Source organism: Silurus aristotelis, assembly GCF_946808225.1.
Source record: "Silurus aristotelis genome assembly, chromosome: 15".
In the NCBI taxonomy this organism is placed as follows: domain Eukaryota; kingdom Metazoa; phylum Chordata; class Actinopteri; order Siluriformes; family Siluridae; genus Silurus; species Silurus aristotelis.
The window spans coordinates 20,163,515-20,186,630 of record NC_139588.1 but is presented as its reverse complement, the minus strand read 5'-3'; the positions used below and the strand labels follow the sequence as shown (position 1 = coordinate 20,186,630).

At 39.3% G+C, this 23,116-nt stretch overlaps 1 protein-coding gene, 1 long non-coding RNA gene and 1 pseudogene across 4 annotated transcripts in view; 2 read left to right on the top strand and 1 right to left on the bottom strand.

The window, feature by feature from the left end:
* LOC310737866 overlaps positions 1–23,116 on the bottom strand; it is a 197,472-nt gene that overhangs the window by 22,495 nt on the left and 151,861 nt on the right. The gene's annotated exons all lie outside the window — the stretch shown is intronic.
* LOC310738437 (gap junction Cx32.2 protein pseudogene) lies at positions 951–6,459 on the top strand (annotated as a pseudogene). The gene is made up of 3 exons (XR_014538210.1): positions 951–989; positions 2,427–3,154; positions 6,352–6,459. The product of XR_014538210.1 is annotated as a gap junction Cx32.2 protein pseudogene (transcript).
* Positions 8,655–13,034, top strand: gja1b (gap junction protein alpha 1b). Of its 2 annotated transcripts, none has more exons than XM_083562541.1 (2): positions 8,655–8,862; positions 10,180–13,034. In XM_083562541.1, the coding sequence occupies exon 2, from the start codon at positions 10,197–10,199 to the stop codon at positions 11,337–11,339; it is 1,143 nt and encodes a 380-aa protein (XP_083418667.1). In that variant the 5' UTR covers positions 8,655–8,862; positions 10,180–10,196; the 3' UTR covers positions 11,340–13,034. The 2 variants fall into 2 exon arrangements, with proteins under 2 accessions (XP_083418667.1, XP_083418668.1); XM_083562542.1 differs by having other exon boundaries at positions 8,734–8,862; positions 10,183–13,034.

Genomic DNA, 23,116 nt, shown 5'->3' with positions numbered 1-23,116 from the left:
GGGGCGGTGCTGTGAGGATTGGGCAGCAGTCGAAGGCAAGGAAAACTACTGTTTATAACTACTATATATGCATAAAAGTGAAAATTTATTTGATAAGACATGAATTGTACATTTAATTGTGGATATTTATACCCATGTAACTTTCCTGGGGTACTTACATCTCAAACTGTAATAAAAAAAGGCCATTTCTACACATTCCTGTTGCCCTACCTCTGGATAGAATTCTGTTTAATTGGAGACCACTCACTGCAGCTGAGGACGTTTCCACATGAACAAAAATCCATGAGGTTCCTGTGTCAGGCACCAACTTCTTCTACGGGGTTAAACTCAAGAATTATAAAGAGGGAGTTGGATTGTAGTTAATATAACGGTTGATACAATGGTTTAGGACTAGATTTGATGATCAGTTTTTGCATTCAAGGCTCCATCTTTGGACAGTTTGATAGCCTCAACAATGATGGAACTCTTGATGAAGCAATGATGAAAGGATGGGTTCGCCTTTTGAGTCTGGTTCCTCTCAAGGTTGCTTCCTCAAACCATCTCAGGGAGATTTTCCTTGCCACTGTCACCACTGGCTCAATTATTAGGGATAAACTTAGTGATAGAATTAGAGACTAATTTATAAATGTGAATTCGTATCAGACTATTTATTTCTATTAAGCTGCTTTGGGACCATGTCCATTGTTAAAATCACTATACAAATAAAATTGAATGAAATTAAATATATTTTTTTCTCAAATGTGTGATGCTGAGAAGGAGTGAAGAAACATCAGTATAAAGAGTATAAATGTCTACATCTGTCAATCATTAATGCACTTAACTAACTCTGACTGGGGAATTTGCCAGTTTTTAAAGTATGTGACATAAATAAATACATCGTTGCACATAAAATACGGTTTGCTTACGTAACCATTGCAAACCACTACAAAACAAAAACTCAAAGTCCAGCAGTGAGCTACTGGGCTGCAGAATAGCAATCTTCTGTAAAAGTGAGCAAGATACATAATATTATACAGATATAGATATTACAGACTAATCGCTCAAAACGTTGCCCGTATATCTAACAGACAGAAATATACATGTAGAATTACCATAATTCAAGGGTTGTGAAGGATTTATGTGTTATGTCTACATCTGTGTTTTTTTTGTGTGTGTGACGTAAACTACTATATCATGTACAGATTTCATATGACAGATTGAAGGAATTTTATTCTACTTGATTTTAAATAATTATCACTTGTTTGTAGAAAACACACTAAAATTATTTTTTTGGCTAAATAACCTTCTGTAATGTCAGTTAGTTAATAATAAGATCATTATAAAGACCAGATTATACCAGAATGCCTGATTAATTTATGCCTGAATAATAATAATATTAATAATAATAATAATAATAATAATAATAATAATAATAATACGGATATCCTTTTTCCCCACTAACTGCAAAAAAGAAACCTATATATAAGTTTTGTGTGAAACGTTTACACTATTCAAATGTCATACTGTGGCTGAACGTCTCATCACCGTACTGTGCATGAAGTCTGAAGATATCTGGAAACTTCATCACCACATGCAGTTCTATGAACAAACTTATTATGTTGTCTGCTATTTTGATTAACAGTCTCTGGACTTTATTTTTATATGGTTGTAGGACAAACTCGCCATTTAATACTGTATGTAGTAATGCCAAACTAGCATCCATTTTTTATACCAGTAAAATTAAAATTCCCGTTTTGACTTGAACGATTTTCCTCTTTCGGAAATGTCAAATTTTTGTTTTATGGTTTTGGTATAGTATTTGCTGCATATTGTTTAATACTCACATCAGTGCATTCATAGATCAAAGATTCATATCTCCACTATATATATATATATAATCTTAGTGTACTTACTTACAAGCTCCCACACATATTTACCCTTCCCAGAGCCTTTATATATTTGTTGTATTTACTAAAAAGCTCATGCACATTTTTCACTGCCATAGCCTTTACATTTATTTCATATATATTTGATATTTATACACATCTATCTATCTATCTATCTATCTATCTATCTATCTATCTATCTATCTATCTATCTATCTATCTATCTATCTATCTATCTATCTATCTATCTATCTATCCATCCATCCATCCATCCATCCATCCATCCATCCATCCATCCATCTATCTATCTATCTATCTATTACCATACGTACAATATAGATACATTGCATTTATCATATTATATAAAAGTAGATTATTGATATTGAGTGGTTATTAATACCTCCCCATATTTCTTTTGAAGATTGCTGCAGTTATATAATTAATAATATATTTTATTATGTTGTAGAAGCTTGAACAGATTGATTATTGTGAGCAGGTGGTTGATTTCTAAACTAAAAAAAATATTTTTTATCTTTTTTTTGTTTATTTTCTGCTATGTAGGAAGGTTTGGATGCAAAATGGGAATTTCCTATGTACATTATTGGATAATGTGCAGTCTATTTCTACAGTCATTGGGAATATCTGGATAAGAGTCCTGTTTATATTCAGAATCCTGATTCTGGCCACAGCAGCTGAGGTTGTATGGGTAGACGAAAAGTCCAGCCTTGTGTGTAACACCCAACAACCTGGATGTAAGAACATCTGCTATGAATGGAAGTTCCCTATTTCCCAGATTCGCTTCTGGGTTCTTTAGGTTATCTTCGTGTCCATGCCGATGTTACTGTACCTGTGCCACGTCATCCACGTGATCCACCAGGTGAAGAATCTGAGAATCAAACAGCAGCATGACAAGAAAACTAAAAAAGCAGCTAAATACACAAATGAGCAAGATCACGTGAAGATCAAGGGCAAACTGCTGGGAAGCTACATCACACAGCTGTTCTTCAAGATCATGTTCGAGCTCATTTTCATTGTCGGACAGTACTACCTGTACGGCATCATCATGAGCCGCGGGTTTTCTTCATGGCATCATGGCATCATCATGTAGCGCAATGCCATGCCCCCGCTCCGTCGAATGATACATGTCACGTCCAACAGAGAAAAACATCTTCAACATCCTCATGATGGTAGTGGCCTGTGTGTCTGTGCTGCTCAACGTGATGGAGGTCTTTTGCCTGCTGTGCAGAGAAAGAAAAAATAAGAGAAGCATGAGGAACACCGCTAGTTCAGTTTATAATATAATGATAATAAATATAAATATAATAATATAAAATATTAATAACAGCAATAATAGTAGAAAAGTCGGGTTTAATAGGGTTGGTGAGTGCAGGTGCATCATGCACTTTGCAAAATTCAGTCAGAAGTCATGTATAGAGCTCCCTATGTGGTTAAACATCTCGGCTATGCGGAGAAAACTGAGAGACCGCATAACATCCTTTCTCATCTTGCATAATAGGGTGCATAGACTTCACCCATGTAATTTAACTTAGGTCAGCTTCAGCTATCAGTAGTAAAATCTAGTAATATATAATATCATTTAGCAATATGCTTCAGATAACATATAACATTGCGTATATTAGTTTAAATCCAAGCTTAATACATATAACCATGACTCAGCATTAATATAGTATAATACTCAGCTTTGCACAGAACCCGGTGTATAAAGAGAGTTCGGACAAAAGCAATAATCAGGCTTTAAAATAAAGTTTATCATATATAAAGTTTAGCATACATTATATACTCAAAATGCTTGTAAATGTAATACATGTTATAAAGGCGAGTGAGCAGATACGGCTGATGGATTGGGTTAGGGATTAGAAAACACGGCAGTTTTAGAAAAATAAGGGGAAAAATGTAGCCGGGGGCAAAGCAGCATCAAGGCCCGTAAGCAAAACAATACGTATAGCATAGTCACGTATAGCATCTTCAGCTAGGCATAGGGCTTACAGATTGTAATATTCATGCCCACTGCTAATTTAAAAAAATTAAATCATTAAACTAGAGCTATTAAACCGCAGATGAAAAAGAGAGAGATTAGAGAGCTAGAGAGAAACACACATTTACTTGGGTTGAACAAACTACATGAAGCTGTATGGCTACTCACGGCTCGGCTCAATCTCAATCAGGCATTTCCCCTTTTAAAGTCGTTATTATTTAAAGCAAACTCCGACACAACCGTGCCACATGCTTGTACCGCCAAACTCTGCTAGTACATATTAGCCTTAAGTCGTTCACACCACTGCACCAACAGGATATTATCATACCTGAATGACAACGAGAACGGCAAGGGACATGTCACCACTCCCAAAAATAAGGGCCAAAAGATAAAATCACTTATTCTGCCACATTAGCTACATAACTAGCTTGCTAGTTGATGGTTTTTAGTTAGCTGCGAGTGTGTGGAATGCTAATTCTAAACAGACTTAATTGAAGAGAAAGATAAGAACAGGACTGCACACGATAGGATAATGTTTCAGAGAGAAAACGGAGCTTGTGAATGCCTTGTGGAGATTTTGGTTTATTGTGAATGTATTTCATGTACAGTGGTACCTCGACATACAAGTTTAATTCGTTCCGTAACCTTGCTCGTATGTCAAATTGCTCGTATTTCAAAGCAAATTTCCCCATTGAAATTAATTAAAATGCCATTAATCCATTCCAGCCCCCAAAATGCGACCCCAGTTGTTTTTGTTATGTGTTTTTGAATGAGAAAAATGTATTTATAAATGACAAATATTGTATAAAAACATAATAAAAGAGAATGTAAAGATATAATAAGGTTTTATTCAGTGTATTTTCCTTGGAGATGAGACGACTTGAGCTAACGAAAACGCCGGTGGGGTGGGTGTGTGTGTGTGTGTGTGTGTGTGTGTGTGTGTGTGTGTGTGTGTGTGTGTGTGTGCAGAGGGGGGGGTGGTGTTAAACGCGATAAGCGGAGGCGGAGCGTTTTTTTTACTATCACTCCTGCACACTACGTATCCCTAAACTTTACTATTTTTCCTTTTTCTTCTTTGCTTATCTTAATTTTCGTCACAATCTTCGCTTTCTGGCTTTGATTCGCCATCTAGCAGCGGTGTCTCGAGCTCGTATCTCAAGTTTTTGCTCGCGTATCAAAGCAAAAAATCGACCGAGTGACCACTCGTATCTCAAAAAACTTGTATGTTAGGACACTCTTATGTCAAGGTACCACTGTATTTAATGGTAATGCTTTTATTTTTTTATCTCTAGAGAAGCATTGGGCATTGGGGAGGTGGTAGCTTACGTAAGGCATTGGACTTTGGATCTGAGTTCAAATCCCAGCCACACAAAGCTTCCACTTCCAGTCCTTTAAACTGTTTAGTTATATGAATGAGATAAATATCAGGCATCTTTTATTAATGTAAGAATTGCGTTCATCTTCAGTTAAAGATTAGAGAAAAAGTCCTGGCCTTTTTCAAGTCTTTAGTTCAGTTTGGGTGATTTTTTTCCCCTCAGATTCCTTTTCCTGGTTGACGACCTTCTGCAGCTGTATTGCATCCACCTCAATGTTTAATGTGTTGTTTATTCCGAGATGCTTTTCAGCTCACCACAGGGGTAAAAAAGTGCTTGTTTGAGTTACTATAGATTTCCAGACATCTTAGACCTCAATCTGCTCATTCTCCTTTAAGATTTGCCTTATCAGCAATCTGTTTCATATTAGTTTTCCCACGCTGTTTTGTCTAAACTCTAAAAACCATTATGTGTGAAAAATCTAAGGAGATCCTAACCATTGACTAAAGCCCTTGACTTGTATCTGCATGGTGGCTTGCTGACCTCCATAACTGTAAAAAATCTATACACTAGCACACCAGATGAGCAGCGTAAAACTTGCCTCTTTGTCAATTAGATATAAAATAACTATCAATCATCTGAAGAGGAACCAGTTAATATCACTGCATAAAGGAAGTGGTGTTCTTGACGATCTTCACAGAGGATCCATCGATGATCAGTGGAGAATGGGCGCTCTGTGCTCTCCTGAAGTCATCAACTATCTCGTTAGTTTTGTCAATGCTCAGAGACAGGTTGTTGGCACTACACCAGGCTGTTAACTGTTGCACCTCCTCTCTGTATGCTGACTCGTTGTTCCTGATGATGAGACCCACCACATTTGTGAGTGAACAACAGTGGGCTGAGCACGAAGCCCTGAGGGGCCCCAGTGCTCAGTGTGGTGGTGCTGGAGATGCTGTTCCCGATCTGGACTGACTGAGGTCTCCCAGTCAGGAAGTCCAGAATCCAGTTGGAGAGGGAGGTGTTCAGGCCCAGTAGGTTCAACTTCACAAGCGGGTAAAGTAGTCTTGTAGTAGTGATAGCCAGGATGCCCTGCCACATACGCCAGATGTCTAAACTGTCCTGGAATTGACTGTGGATTCTCATGCCATTTGTACACTTCACCTATCTGATGGCTCAGGACAGTTTGTCCCTTGCTGTTTCTAAGGCGGTATTGTCCCCTGCTCTGGAAGTGGAGTCTTTAGACTTTAGCAGCCCAAGCACCTTTGCGGTCATCCACGGCATCTAGTTGGAGCGTGTAGTGATGGTCTTGGAGATGGTCACGTCATCAATGCACTTGCTGATGTAACTGGTCACTGATGACTTGTACTCCTCCAAGTTAATGGAATTGCAGTTGGTTGCAGCCTCCCTAAACATGTCCCAGTCAGTGCACTCAAAACAGTCCTGAAAAGCAGAGGCGCTCCTGCTGGCAAGGTTTTCACCTGTTTCAGAGCCGGTTTAGCCCCTGACAAGCCGTCTGTATGCTGGAATTAGCATAACAGAGATGTGGTCTGAGTAGCTGAGGTGGGGGCGGGGCTCCACACGATACACACCAGGGATGTTTGTGTAAACAAGATCCAGTGTGTTCGCACCTTTCGTTGCAAAGGCCACATGCTTATGGGGTTTAAAAAAAGCACTATTTTAAGATTTGCATGGTTGAGATGCAAGACTGTTTTGAGATTTGCACATAGAGTTCACACAGTGCATCATTAGCATTAGTGCTGGGGGGGATGTGCACTTAGATAAAGAAAGCAGTGGTGAATTCCTGGGGTAAATAAAATGGCCCGCATCTTAGTCACATACTCCACTACTCCATATGAGCAATAGCTGGTGACAAGCACAAAGTTCTTGCACCAATCTGTGTTGATATAAACACACGCGCCACCACCGTGAGTCTTACCGCACAAAGCTGCATTTCTGTCGGCACCAGCCCGTCTAGCTAAAAAGCGGTGTCCGGAACTCTGTCGCTGAGCCACGTCTCCATAAATACAAAGACGCAACAGTCTCTAAACTCTTGCCGCGTGGTCCACTGGAGTCAGATGTAGTCTAATTTATTGTCCAGGGAGCAGATGCTTCAAAGTAAGATGGACAGGAGAGTGGGCTGGCTAGGGTTAGCCCCTAGCCCAGCACCGACACCCTCCCGGAGTCGCAAAAGTTATTGAGTACATCATCATGCAGATTGGTTGTTTCATAATTTCTGTACCATAGTAGCATCTGCCAGTCGTATCCATGAACACAGTTGTCTTTGTTGTCCATGTACTTAAAAAAGTCGGGCTAAAGACGCAAAAGCTCCATTTTGCATCCGAAGAGGCCGAAGACATTTGCCATTCCGAGTTCAAAACAGCGCTGTGATGCGCTAAGAGTTTAAATTCGCATTTATAAAAGTAAAAGTTTGTAAACAAACACAGCTATTTAACCTAGTTGGCAAATGAATAATAATAATAATAATAATAATAATAATAATAATAATAATAATAATAATAATGAGAAAAGAAGAGCTGGTCCAGGTGAACTTTCTTTCTTCATTTTTATTTTGTGTTAAAGTTAAAATTTTAATTAAATTAAATTTAATTAATTTGAACATAATGTAAAAAAAATATAAAAGTACCATAACAGGTTTTGTATCAATAAAAAGGTTAGAAATAATATTTTTCAGTATACAAGTGCTTTTTATTTCTTTTGAAAGATGGACGGAAGGAAACAGGGGGGGCCTCCAATGTTCATTTTGCCTATGGCCTTTGAAAATAGGGGCTAGACCCCCGGTCTTCCTCTTTGATTTAGTTTTCCCCCACTGCCATACAAAAACAACGTGTGTGTCCTTGTGAGTGTATCATGATGTTAAACACCAGATGGCGCAGTTCACCTGTTGAGTTGACTTTTCTTTTACTTTTTCCACAGTTTTTACATTCACAAACTCATTTATATCCTAACACTCTATTTATATGTTAATATGTTATAAAGCCTTTAATCAGCAACATGCTTTCTATATAATCTGACAAAGAGACTATAAAACAATGTAACTAATGTTACTGTTGTTGCATTTACTATGGATTTGCACATAATGTTCTTATTTTTATGAATTGATTTATTGATTTATTGGTGTATTTATTGTTCTTACTTTGAGTAAACCCTATGCCTAATTAATAAATGAGTTGGGAGTTTGGTTTGGTTTGAAAGGAAAAGTACTGGAAAACATCCTTGAATTTGTAAGAATGCCCCAAAAGGGGAAAAAAAACAAAAAAGTAAGAAGGTAAAAAAAAAAAGAGGCCAAAAATTATAAAGCAGGAATCATGTGATTCCGCGTGCCGTCTTACAAGTTTTCCACAATCCACCACACAGGTTTGGGTTGCCAGGTAATATCACCTAAAAACAAAAAAAAGTTTGAGATCTCTATAGATACGAAATGTGTGGGATTTAATACAAGGGGGCAAAATGCAATAGTCTTAAACGTCAGTGATTTTAAAGGGTTAACCAAAAGCAATTTTTTTCCTCCAAGTGGAAAAAAGCACAATCTGGCAACCCGAATGTCTTATAAGCGGGGAAAGTTTGACAAGTGAACCTCAGTCCAACCGAGTCGGAGTTTAGGAAGTTGCCGGAGAAAGTCCTTCAGGGCTCGGCTCTCCTTTCCTCTTACTTCTTGCTGTCTATTCAGGTACGTGAGCAGCAGTTAATAACCACTTTTATCCACTTTTTCTTTGTACTTTTCCTTTTTTTTTCTCTTTTAATTCTTGGGATTCTTGAGCTGAGACCTTCCTGCAGACCTCCTTATAAGATCTTAGCTGATACACCTAAAGACCTAAAGATACACCTATGATGTTTTTCTTACAGCTTATAACATGCTTATAAACATCCTTACTGGGATCTAATGTATACAAACAGTTATTGTATATCATATTGTTTTATTGGGAAGTCAGAAATAAACCCACAAACATGAATCATATGAAATGTTTAGACATGATTACTGTAGATTTCCTTTTCCTCTAATCAAAAGCCAAGACCAGACCCAAATGCATTGGGTCTATTATACAATTCTAGACTTATTCCTACTTTATTGCATATCTGGCATTAAACATCACATTGAACAACCTCAAACAAGGAGTCACTATTTGTTAAATATGTCTTTATGTGGTTCTTGGTTCAGATGGGTAGCTTTGGGCTCCTTCATAGGCTGCTTTGATCCCAAACTGCTGAGACTCTGAGTTTGCTAAATGGTTTCTCTGCTGGAGTTTTGTCTGTGTTTTGTATCTAGATGAGAGAGAGAGAGAGAGAGAGAGAGAGAGAGAGAGAGAGAGAGAGAGAGAGAGAGAGAGAGAGAGAGAGAGAGAGAGAGAAAGAGAGAAAGAAAGAGAGAGAGAGGGAGAGACTTTCAGGCCTTGTAGGCACCGGCTGCTGACAATTTACTAAGAACATCACAAAACATCTGTTCTTCTAGGGGGGAAAAAAGAAGGAGAGAGAAAAAAAAAAATAGAAAATTTCACGTTGATGAAAGATTTATATGGTGCTTGGGAGGTATAGAGGAGGTTAATCCATTACATGTTTTATTATTCTAATTATTTATAAATCTTTTTAAAATATGACTATGAGAGGCTTTATGAAGCACTTGCTGATGAACTGGACAGTAGCATAGTCATATATCACTGTGTGTTTGAGAGAGATGAGGGTCGGATAACACCGTTTCTTTGGTCTGGTTTTTTTGCTGTGGTGGGGTTGCGAAAGTTCTTAGATTGACATTATTCCTGAACAATCTTCCTTCCAGTCTTAATTTCTTCTATGACAACTATAGCTTCTTGACGTATATGTCAAGACACATAACTATTACATCGTATTAGACATCAATGTTTTCTACGAATTCTTAATAAACAGGAAAAGTACAACATGTTTATATAATTTTTTTTTAAATATCTCAGATGCTTTTGTGGGACCTGACATAGACATGTTATAACAATCTTCACACTTTTTTTCCTTGTAGCAGAACTAAGCCCCAAGATGGGTGATTGGAGCGCTTTGGGCCGGCTCCTGGACAAGGTGCAGGCATACTCGACAGCCGGAGGCAAGGTCTGGCTCTCTGTCCTCTTCATCTTCCGCATTCTGGTGTTGGGGACAGCCGTGGAGTCGGCGTGGGGCGACGAACAATCCGCTTTCAAGTGCAACACGCAGCAACCGGGTTGTGAGAACGTGTGCTATGACAAGTCGTTCCCTATTTCACACGTCCGGTTCTGGGTGCTGCAGATCATCTTTGTGTCGACGCCGACTCTCCTCTACCTGGCGCACGTCTTCTACCTGATGCGCAAAGAGCAGAAGCTGAACCGGCAGGAGGAAGAGTTGCGCGCAGTCCAGAACGATGGCGCCGACGTGGACGGGCCTCTTAAACGCATCGAGCTCAAAAAGTTCAAGCATGGCCTGCAGGAGCACGGCAAGGTGAAGATGAAGGGCGCCCTGTTGCGCACCTACGTGGTCAGCATTCTCTTCAAGTCTTTCTTTGAAATCGCTTTCCTGCTCATTCAGTGGTACATCTACGGCTTCAGCTTGGCTGCCGTGTACACATGCGAGCGCTCGCCATGCCCCCATCGCGTCGACTGCTTCTTGTCACGACCCACCGAGAAAACGGTGTTTATCATCTTCATGCTGGTGGTGTCGCTCGTCTCGCTGGTTCTCAATGGCGCCGAGCTCTTCTACGTTTTTTTCAAGCGGATCAAGGACCGCGTCAAGGGAAGGCAGGGGCAGTTTCAGTCCAACACCTTAACCCACACTCCCAAGGACTTGCCAGGCACCAAGTATGCCTTCTACAATGGATGCCCGTCCCCTACAGCGCCGCTGTCACCCATGTCGCCGCCGGGCTACAAGCTAGCCACGGGCGAGAGGACCAACTCTTGCCGCAACTACAACAAGCAGGCGAGTGAGCAAAACTGGGCGAACTACAGCACCGAGCGCCAGCGCTTGGGCCACAACGGCAGCACCATCTCCAACTCTCACGCACACGCTTTTGACTACCCAGACGAAGGTCACGAGCACAAGAGGGCGCCTGTGAGCAGTGAGATGCAGCCTCTGTCACTCACCGAACCGAGACCGGCCAGCCGTGCGAGCAGCCGCATTAGCAGCCGGGCCAGGCCTGACGACCTGGATGTCTAAAAGCTGCGCTAACCCATGCCGCGCTTGCGTTGTGCCACCAGTCTCTTAAGGACATAAGGTGCAAAGACAAAGAGAGAGAAAAAAAAAATCGTCTCTTGCACTCGGGGAAAGGACACTGTCCAGTGTCCTGTTCTTACTCTAGAGTGTAGATGCAGAGACGTAAAAATTACTCACACTGCTGGAGGTACTATGTGTTAATTAACGTCAATGTCTAAGACTAGCGGCGCTAACATGCCTTTAACAGCCGAACAGTGACAGGGCTGAGAGGCCAATTCAGAGCTTATTCAATTCACTTCTTGTAATTTGTGCATTACCCTCCCCCCCTTCCTGGATAAATATGGTCACGTGATTGTTTTTCATTGATTTATCCTTCTAGCTGCAATTAAAAAAAAAAAAAGCAAAAAAAAAGCCAAGCATACTCTATTGGTTTACAACTTTCGCAACATCCTCGTCATCTCTAAGACCTCGATGCTGTCTAGTCACCCGGGGTTGTGTGGCGGTTTCTAGTGCTGAAGTTAATGAATTCATATTTATTTATTCATAAAGAGTACAGGACAACCACCACTCAGTGACTGACTACTCAAGGTCAACTTTATCCGAGTAAAACTTCGCACAAAACTAATAGCAATAACAAATTCATTAGAGCCAACTGCGTATTTATTGACAATAATCCAAATTTCGGCATTTATTATAGTTTTTTTTTTTTTATTAACACAAAAAGGTCGCTTTTATTAATCGTAGTGAACTGTCGTTTTTTTTTCCTGATAAACTTTGAATATATGTCTTGTTTATTTTGATGATTTTAGTGTTCGTTCTCTTGGTGTGGGAAATCTGCATTTTTTTTTTTTTTATTGCTTTGAAAGGTTTTATAGGTTCTCCCTTTTAAAAAATTATGTGCCACTTTTCCTTATTCCAGCATTCGTTATTTGGAAAAAGGACGCAAGTTCTGTCTGTGTTCTACTCAAGTAGTGTCTTATTTTTTCTTTATCTTTTTTTTTTTTTTAAATCAGTGTAATCGTGCTGCTTGAGAGATAGAGTTTTAGTACTGTAAAATCAAGCTAACTGTCACAAATGTGAGTTTTTAGAGGACTGCTTTTTGGAGCTGGACTAATATTTAGTCATTTAAAAGAATGAATGAGGAAAAAAATGAATACATGAATGAATATGAGATGTACGCCAATGTAGCTTCACAATTACCAAAAACGCTAGATGAAATTTAGATATTTTTTTTTTACTTCTTTTTAAGGTTTTGATTTGCAAATTTCACATCACAGCATATCGGTACTCAAACAGGAAGGTTCTATATATAAATTTATTTCTTTTTTTTTTTTCCAGCTACAATGGTGTTTGCACTGAGACTTTGGTAAGGATGTTTTATGATGCAGAAATGGCTACATGTTCTCTCTGTTATGCATGTGACTAATTTATTTGACAATATACCAGGCCAACAATCACTATATCAAAACAGATTTCATGTGAAAACCCTTTTTTATGCGCCTGGACCTTGACGGCTCAGAGCAAGAGATTTCATATCCACTGAATGAGGCAAATACAGACTTATGTTTAATTTTGATCCACTGTCGTACAGTGCGCAAATGTATGATAGCAACAAGAACAACAACAAAAAGTCATAAATCAAATCTGTGAAAAGAAAATGGCTGTTTTAACCAATAAAGATTTTTCTTTGTTATATTACACGTGGTTATGTTTTCATAAATATATTTGCATTCTCAGAGTTTCATATATCTACTCCACATTAATGACGAATTCCTGTTTTTTTTTTTGTTTTTTTTACATTTTACAAGCTGTTAAACACATACAATCTAAAAATGACACAATGCACAACAATTTGTTTGGAGCCAGTATTAAATAAGGCCTGGTACAGGCATTTCGCTTGAAAGAATTAGCTTTACACAAAACCACGCACATAAACCGAGGCAATAAGGCTACACCGGCGTCATGGCCAAAATCCGATGCCAAGACTTACTTACAAACTGCAAAAGACTAATACGCTTTTACATGTATGTCTTAAAATGCCTCTGAAACTTTTAAATTTGCATCATATAAAAAGATCCAGTGCTTTTTTTCCCCCTTATCCAAGTTTCGTATTTAACCTTTCCACAAAGCTAAATAAAACCACATGTCTGGGCCGAGCCTGTGGACCACATGTGGCTAGAGCAGAGAGTGCAGGGGGAGAAAAAAAAAAAGCATGAGGCTTTGATCTAGTGCTAATTAATCCAGATCTTTCATTCATTTTATTCATCTATGGCTTTTTTCTTTTTTTTTTTTTAAATATCAGCTTTATCACCCAGTCTTTTGGGTTTATGAACGGAGATTCCCTGAGAATGACGTCCTCGAAAAGGGGTTATCCAGGTAACTTTCCGAAGAGATCCGTGTAGGTAATGGATCATTTTTTGAGCAATGGAAAGAATATCAAAATAGCCGAAGATTACGAATAAACGCTTCCCCCATCTTTTTGCGTTTCGATAACGCCGCATGATGCAACGCCGGTCCTGTGATGCGCAACTCTGCGCCCTCCTCAGAAGTGCAGGAGCATGTCTTAGACGGCAATCCGCGGCTCACACGTGGTCCTCTCGGCTATTTTTGGACAATGGGGATTCAACTGAGGACGGGTTTTAAACGCGTGTAAAAGCTCGCTTCTCTCCACAACCTCCTGGAAACCTCGGCTTTGGAGTTACATTTCCTCTGCCTGAGCAGCCACCCAGACCACAACTCCAGGGTGGTTCTGGGAATCCGTGTTAAAGCTGCTAACCTTGCCTAAAAATGGCAAATCGGCTCATTGTTATGACGTTGCCCCCACGTCTAATAAAAACATATGTTCTCGTAATATTTTTCTATTGGCTAGCAAAATCCGACCTTCTTATTTGCGTCGAAAAAAGGCCTCTTACTGATTCCCAGCTGTGTTGCGTTCGCAACATGAAACAACCCCTTTTCCATCTTTATGAAAAACACAAACACAAACACATGAAGGGTTTCGGGGCATTTATTCAGCCAGCGAAGCTACGATTTCCCAAAGGTTAAGTAAGGTAACGTTATGGGCCGTGAGGTCGATCTTAACACTGTCAGCTACGAACATCTTTTCAGAATAAGCCAGTGCTACGTTCTTGAAGTACTCATTCCTTTTAATTATTTATTTTTGGGAATACCACACACGTACATAAAGAAAGCAGAACATATATCATCTTTTTTGAAGCAGATTGGCATTCTGTATGAGTGTTGAAACACCAGGTCCTTGCATGCAGGGTGTGAAAAAAAATCAGATGTTTTCAGTCTTCAGATAAAAAAAAAAAAAAAACGAAAAAAAAAAAACCCTGGGGCCTGTGCTCTCTTCTTGGCCGTCCTGCGTGAGCATATCATGCACAGTTATGTTTCCTGCACACTCTTCGCTGTTTACTTAAGCACGAGCGAATCAAAACAGTAGGATGCTTCCAATTCTTCAACTGGGAGAGCAGTCGATATCGAATGGTGTCTTGGCTTTGGTTGCGGGTGAGGACTGGATTCGCTGCCTGTCCCGTTTCACTCTCACAATATCCACCTCTGGCCCTCTGTGCACAGGCTGGAACTCGGCATAAAGGGGCTGCGGTTTTATTAAACATGGATGAGCTGCTACCAAACATGAACTGGAGAATATGAGTCAGACCACCGCCGTGTCTCTTCGTCTTCAACTTCATCCTCTGCTGCTTTGTCATCAAATTCATTTTGTTCAGTATTCTTTGCATTTCGTTTTCTCGTCCCTGTTTTAATTTCTGCTTTTATTACTTTTCCTTTCGCTGCTAAGAAGTCTTTCACTCATTCGTTTCATGTCCATTTTAGCTCAGTTTGGTCATTGGCCAATTCGCACTACTAGCTAGCTCACCTCTGTCACATCTACAGCTACAATCCAGGAAGGTTGAAGGCTCACAGATGGCCTTTTTTTCAAGCATCGTTATACTGATTGACAGGGGATATATTAATGGCAGCCCGCCCACCCAGGCAGCATGGCCAGGTTTGCTCTAATGGACTCACAGCCACAGATAGCCATTGGGAATTGTTGCAACACACAGGAAACTTATTCTGTATAGATAAAGACATGGTGCATGGTGATGGACTGTTCAATTCAATTCTAGATCACTTTTAACAATAGGCATAGTCTTACTGTTCTTGGTGGTGAAGGGATTGGACTTTGGATATGAAGGTCATGAGTTCAAATCCCAGCCACACCAAGCTGCCACTCCTGGGCCCCTGAGCAAGGCTCTTGTGGCACAGAATGTCCATTCATTACGGTTCAATCATTGTTAAGGTTTGCTGTTTAGTGATGTTCATGGAAGCCATTGTAGCAGCCTGTTGATATTAATTGCAGTTCATCTTCAAAGTTCTGAGTTGCTCAACTTTATAGATGTTTAAGATTAGGAACATTAAAAATGCTTCTAAACCCATTTAGGACTCATTTATTGTTTCTGGTCATGGTGAAACCAGAGTCTATGCGAGTGCATCGGGTATGAGTTGTAGCGGGTATCTTCTGGCACCGTGCCAAAAAATTGCTCCCTCTGATGCCAACGTCCCGCTGTTTGAATAATGAAAAGGAATAGGCCTAGACATTCTGAACATAATATTCTTTCATTTCATTTTTTTTCGGAAAACAACACTAAACACTCAACTATGCCAGTTTATTCATTCTGCTTAAAGTACACCGTATGCCTGGGTTTGCTTTCGAAATGATATCTGGGGCAATTTAGAAACCACAATTTGACTAGCAGTCGATGCTTTTTAATGCATGCAAATGAGCTTTCTCAGAATAGATTTTCACAGGAAGCACTATTTTTTTTTCTGTCTTATCAGTGTTCTTTTTTTTTTTTTTCGCCTTCTAATTCACATAAGCCTTGCACACTCAATTTCATATTTGTATGCCGCTTTCCCTTCAGGGCGCACGAAGAGCTGATTGTTAAAAGCTGCCTGGAGATATTTTGAAGATTTGGAAAAGCAGAGTGAAACGAGGCACAGCTCGTGGGCCGTGTGAAGTCGATGGGCTCTTTCCAGCTTTCCATGTGTTTCATAAAAGCGTGCAGAGCAGCCGTACATGCTCAACAGACAAAGCAAATCAGAACAAGCGGCCGAGGGAAAAAAAAAAAGTCAAAAAAAAGCGTGACACATGCTATAGAAAAAGTAGTGTCTCTAGTGGTGTTCAGTGGAAGTGGTAAAAAAGTCGCGCTCCGGGTTCAAGTTGAAGGAGAGGGCAGCTGCAAAAGCTCCTGGAGCACGAAAGGGACAGGAGCCACATCGATAAAAACAAACAGCAGAGCACGGTGGAACATAATTCGGGATGTAAAACTGTGTTCCCAACGCCATGAATCAGTCGTGCTCTGGCTCTTTCCGCTCCCTTTCTCATCTTCTATGTCTCTCTCTGTCAGACCTCTGTGTGCGTGAGCTCTCGGGCCAAGCAAGCATGTGGGACGGATTAGCGCTCGGTCCTGACGCTGTCCTTTCAAATCGGATGCTCGAGCGCTGCATCTTATCTGACAGCGGTCACGCTCCAGCTCCGAGGGCGAAGTGTCAAGGCTGTTAACGAGCAGGAAGTGAGACCCATTTAAAAACGGAGGATCTTTAAACGCCCTTGCTTTTAGGTAGCTATAACTCTGAGTTATAATTAATCATCGGTTAACTGAGAGGTCAAGAGACAGAAAGCATGCAGCACTCGGCCAAAGACAATAGCGGGGCCGAGCTGGCATAAACCAAATATTTCCATAGTCACCCCTTTCGTGCAGTTCTGCGGATTTTCCTGACACTTCCACACCGGCATTCACTTACTGTGAACATACAAAACATAGACCATGGTCATTATTCTAAATTTAGCCAGATGGGCCCCAGTTTTCCATTGCAAGATCCAAATCGTGAAAATAAAGCCAAGAATATTCAAAGTATGGAGGGGGGGAGAAAAAAAAGTAGTATTTCACTCACATAACCAATATCTATGCAAAGAATGCCTCAGATTTAATCAGTTTCAGTGGGGCTATTTTGGCAATATGTATTTGCCACAGCTGTAATTTTAGTGCAGAAGGTCTGTAACTGGTTGCAGAGAAGGAACACAGGATAATATCCTAGAGCAATGACTGAGAAACTGGAGAAGGGGCTTTATGGACCGACTGGGTCAGGCCATAGACTGCTTTGTACTCGAGGCATAATCAGCTTTAACCACTTTGTGTTTTGGATTTTAAAGCATTGTGCATCTTTCACAATTGTATTCTTTTAGATAAGGAGATTTGGACTGTTGATCATATTACTGTCTTGCAGCTCCACCCACTGTTTATGATTACAGCGCTTGCAATAGACCTCCTTTACAAACTTTTTAGTATTTCGATGAACACAATGTAAATGTTCAAAAAACAAGAACAACAAGACATATTCCTCTTACAGAAGCGATATTTCGTTTGAATTTAGATTTACAGTATTTGGTAGATTCTCTTAACATGATGTACAATTACCTCTTTTGTACATCTGGGAAGTTTACAGTGAAGGGCCTTGCTCAAAATGTCCAGCATTGGTAGACTGGCAGTGCAGGATTATGAACCCCCAATCTTTCAATCAGAAGTCTAGCATCTCAACCAGTATGCTAGCACTTCCCTTGTATACCAGACTAAAGTCAAGCCGAGTCCAGTCAGGAGGAGTTTTAAGCTTTGAGACAATGTACATTGTAATTAAATCGTTTTTTGTGCACTTCTATGTTTCTATTTTTTTTTAAGTGTTGTACTTAAGTAAATTTTTTAATGATATCCGTTACTAAGCTAAAAAACTAAATGAATACAAATAATGCACTAATAGAAACTACTGATTGATTGATGGGTGGAGAACGAACGCACTGAACTGAGAAAGAAAGATGGAGACGGACAAGAAGTTCGCCAGTGATGCAGACCTGGCTGAAAGCAAAATGCAGTCGAAACGAAAGTTGTTCAATCCGTGCGTTCACCGTCTGAATTCTGAATTTGCACTTGCGATTTCTCTCAATATGTTAAATGACATTATAAGAGGAGATTTTTTGCTGCAAAAGTGCAAAACTCAAATTAGCCTCAAGCCATGGACTGTTGTGCTTTTTATTTCTTTCTTTTTTGTTATTGCACTTCAAAGTTGTTCCTTTCTTCAACTAGGTTAAGATTAATATCTCCTTGTCCTTTTTTTGACTTAAACAAAATTCCCCATCCCACCCCCACTGTAAAAAAAAAAAGTAACTCAGTAAATTTTACTCATTGAGGTACATTTGAAATGAGGTACTTTTTACTTGAGTAGGTTTTTAGACTGGTAACTTTACTTGTAATTAAGTAACATTTCTTTGAAGTAACAGTACTTTCACTTGAAATAAAATATTTTACTTTCACAAAAATATGCGTAATGGTAGACCTTGTATCATGCTAACTAAACTGTCTAATGCAGGGATCACCAACATGGTGGACCACATGAGTACCCTGCGGGCCTTTTCTAAAAATAGCTGTTTCCTACTTTGGTAAATCATTGTTGATAATTATTATGAGAAATCATTAACATGATCAGTGTCTTAATAAGTGTATAATAAGTGTCAGTGTATAATAAAAGGTTAATTTAACAAATTTGTTATTTCAGATCCATCTGAAAATTGTGTGTATCAAACTGGTAGCCCTTCACATTAATCGGTACCCAAGAAGTAGCTCTCAGTTTCAAAAAGGTTGGTGACCCCTGGTCTAATGCTACTAGAAAACAATGCCCAGGTTAGCTTTGCTACAGTAGGGTTGCACTAGCATACTACCAACCCATTAAATAAGCTTTAAATGTATGATCCCCAAAACAGTTTCTCCTTTTTCAGTTATCTTAAGCTTTTTTGCCTGTATTTTATAACTCATACACTATAGCAAAAGTAGTAATTCAGTGATTAAGATATAAGGCCTAGGATTAGGAAGTTGCCATTTCAAACCCCAGGACCACCAAGCTGTCACTGCTCGGCCCTTGAGAAAGTCTTTATCCCTCAACTGTTCAGATGTATAAATAGGATAATTGTATGTTGCTTAGGAAAAGGGGGACAAACGCCATCAATTTAAATGTCATACAAAATTGCTAGCAGGATGTTTTAATAAAAGCACGTCAGTAGTTAGGTTTTAGTTTCCTAGCAACTTATAGACATTTATATAATGCGTTGGGCTTCTGAAGGTAATCCGAAGGTAATGAGTTCAAATCCCAGCCACACCCAGCTGCCACCTCTGGGCTCCTGAGCAAAGCCATTAAACCCATCGCTGCTCAGGTGTATGAATGAGATAAATGTTTTACATTGGATAAGCACAGTGGTGTTTTCGTGCCCAAACCCGGGAATAAAGTTAAAAAAATTTCATGGCAATATAGAAAACAGCCGAAATACTGAAGTACTTGCGACGAGTTGCGCCGTTGTTTAACTCCTTCAGGTTTCATTTTTTTTGATCATCATTCTCATAGTTATTTGAGAAACAACATATCCTCCTCTAATAGCACACAGATGAACCATCAATTTCTTTCAAACTGCACAAAGTGGCAATTTCCTTAAAGTCTGTCAGATTTTTTCCTAGTAATTAACTAAATAATTAACTAATATAACTAATGATAAAATACAAATAATATGCTTATTGCTGAATCCTATCTTAAAACTCTATTTAACCAAATGCTCCTATTTTTTAAACATTTGACTTTATTCTCATAATTTCGACTTTATTCTCATACTGCTACGACTTTTATCTCGGACCCTCAGTTTTTCCTTTTTTTTTTTGCATGACACGAAAACTTAATCGTAGATTAGGGCGTCTGTCAAATACCCCAAATAAAAAGGATCAATGTAAACATATACCACTCTTTCATCTTAAACAGTGTATTATTAGAAATGTAACATTTAAGACACAAAAACTGTAGAACAGTCACATTAGAAGTTACATCAAAGGGTTTGGCTTTCAATTCATCAAGTCAAGTCAAGTCAAGTTTATTTCTATTGCGCTTTTCACAACAGACATTGTCTCAAAGCAGCTTTACAGAAATCAATAAGGTGAACGATGTGTATTTATCCCTGATAAGCAGCCGTGGTGACTGTGGCAAGGAAAAACTCCCATAGATGTTATGAGCAAGAAACCTTGAGAGGAACCAGACTCAAAAGGGGAACCCATCCTCATTTGGGTGACATCAAGAGTTGGATCATAAATCTAAATTCATCATTGGACTATGTTTCCCCATAAGCCACAGCACTTTATGGATTCTTGACACATGACTGATTTTGCACATTTCGCCTTTTCTGCTAATGAAATCATGTATTTAAAGTACATCTTGCACCTCACTCACTCTCACATTTGTCTCACTCGATTCAGGTTCTTTTTCTCGTTAATTCACGTTTTGCTTCTTTTGCTTTTACGTTTTCACTGTAAATAAACAAAGTCTCCACTTTGCGTCTGCACTCGCTTTAGTTACATGATGACTATGTTCAGTTATGTTTGATTTTTCAGTGCCGTTCTTTGCACCTCGGGTCATTTATTATTACAAATATCGCATACCGCTTGTGCTTCCTCCAAGGTGATCTGTGTGGTTAAAAATAAATGAAAGAACGAGCTGTGACTGACGCTTTCCTCTGCCGTGTCGCATTTAAACTGAATGAAATGACACGATGGCCAAAAAACCCCACTCAGTCTGGTCCAAAACGGAAATCTTCCTTAACACCACAGCATGTTCCTGTCAGTAATGTTAACCTTCAGGCCTAGCTGGAATAGAAAAAGTTTTTTTTTTCTATCACACTGTTAGAAAATAAAAAATCAGGGCCTGAAGAACACTTTTAATTTCTTAACACATATTCCAATGCTCTTGGTTGTTATGAATTCATGTTAAATGTAGCACAGTGGTTAAGTGGAGGCTTTGTAACAGCTACTCTTGCTTCTTTTTCTACCAGTGGGCGGTGGTAGATCAGTGATTAAGGCCTTGAGCGAGACCCCTAACTCTTCTTTGGTGTATCAAAGAAAGAATTTCACCGTGCTATAAAGTACATGATAAGTATAATGCACCTTTTTTTTTTTCAAGGTTTTTCCCACAGATATATTCCGCCCCCCAAAAAAACCCCTAAAAAACCACAATGCGTCCACAATAACCTTGTTAAAGCCGTGGCAATGCATTTAGTTATTTTCTCCCTCTCAATAGACGGCATACATGCCAAAGAAACAGCGGCGCTCGGATGCTGAGGAACACTGAGATCAGCAGATCTGCCTTTCCCAAAGCTGTACAGCTCAGTGACTATGACATAGCACGTCTTTAACCATAGCCGACATGTTCAAAAACAAATCCCATCGTACATGCACAGATTTCGCAGGCCGACCCTGTTTTCATTCTTCTTCAAAAAGCCAGCTGATCTGCACACGCTGGCAATCTAAAAAGAAAAAAAAACACATTGAGAAATGATCATATGTTGTTTACAGAACAGTGCCTCCTGCTGTTGGATGAAAAACACACTGATCAATGGCTGTTGGGGAAAGTGGGATAATTAACTCCATTCTTTTGAGCGAGGATTTGGTTATTTACAGAACACAGCTTCATGTCCGAGTCCTCTTCCCATTTATCTTAGGCAGCCGCCATTTATATCCACTATCTGCACATCAATTTCATTCAGTCATCTTCATTAAGCACTTCATCCTGGTTAGGGTTGTGGTGAAGTTTAACTTGGAAACGCTCAGCATCCTGTATGGAAATCCAGTCCATCATAAAGCACCATGAAAACAATAGGACTATTTAGCAATCTTCTACTATCATGTTTCTTCAGAAGGAGCCTGGAGGAACCAACTCCAACCCTAACCCAAGGTCGAATGTTAGGGCTGTGAGGTGATAATTCTACCCTCTACACCACTTTTGTGCAGCTTTTCCTCCTCAAGTTGAAGGATATTTTCTTTTATTTTGAAATGTATTGTGTATAATTAATTATCTTTCTGTTATATGTGTTCACCAGAACAAAATGGAAAATATGAGTCAGACCACTTTTATGTCTCTTCTTTTGTGCTGTTCCTGCTAATTCAACATTTATACTACTTATTTTTGACAGGTTGGTATATATCTCTGCATTGCAGATCAACATCCTTTCAATTTCAGTTCAATTCAATTCATTTTTATTTGTATTGCGCTTTTAACAATGAAAATTGTCTCAAAGCAGCTTTACACAGACAATGTGGTGAGTAAAAGTGAATATGTTCTTTATAAGTAAGTTTGTCCCTGATGAGTGAGCTGGTGGCGACTGTGGCAAGGAAAAACTCCCCGAGATGGCATAAGAAAGAAACCTTGAGAGGAACCAGACTCAACAGAGGGAACCCATCCTCATCTGGGTTACACCGAATGTCCAATTTCAATGCAATTCGTTTTTATTTGTAGAGCCCATTTTGATAATGGGCATTGTCTAAAACACAGAGTTATAAGTTTACTGTCTATAAGTTTGTTCCTTATTATTGTGCGTTTGAGACTGAGCCAGTGGTGTTTGTTGCAAAGAGAAACTCCCTGAGATGGCATGAGGAAGAAACCTTGAGAGAAATCACTTTAATTTAGTTGTGTTATCCTAGTAGGAAAAGTATGTTTTAATTATACATCTAATGTAGAATGGCCAGTCTAATGGATCAACAGTTACCACTAACGGAGGAAGAATTCAAGAATTTAATTTCTTCGGTTATAAAAGATCATTTTGACCTGTTTTTCCCAGCATCTAGAAACACAATATCGTCAGCCAGATGGTACCAATGCAAAAGTGTGAGGTGAAAATTCTTTAATAATCTGATCTTATT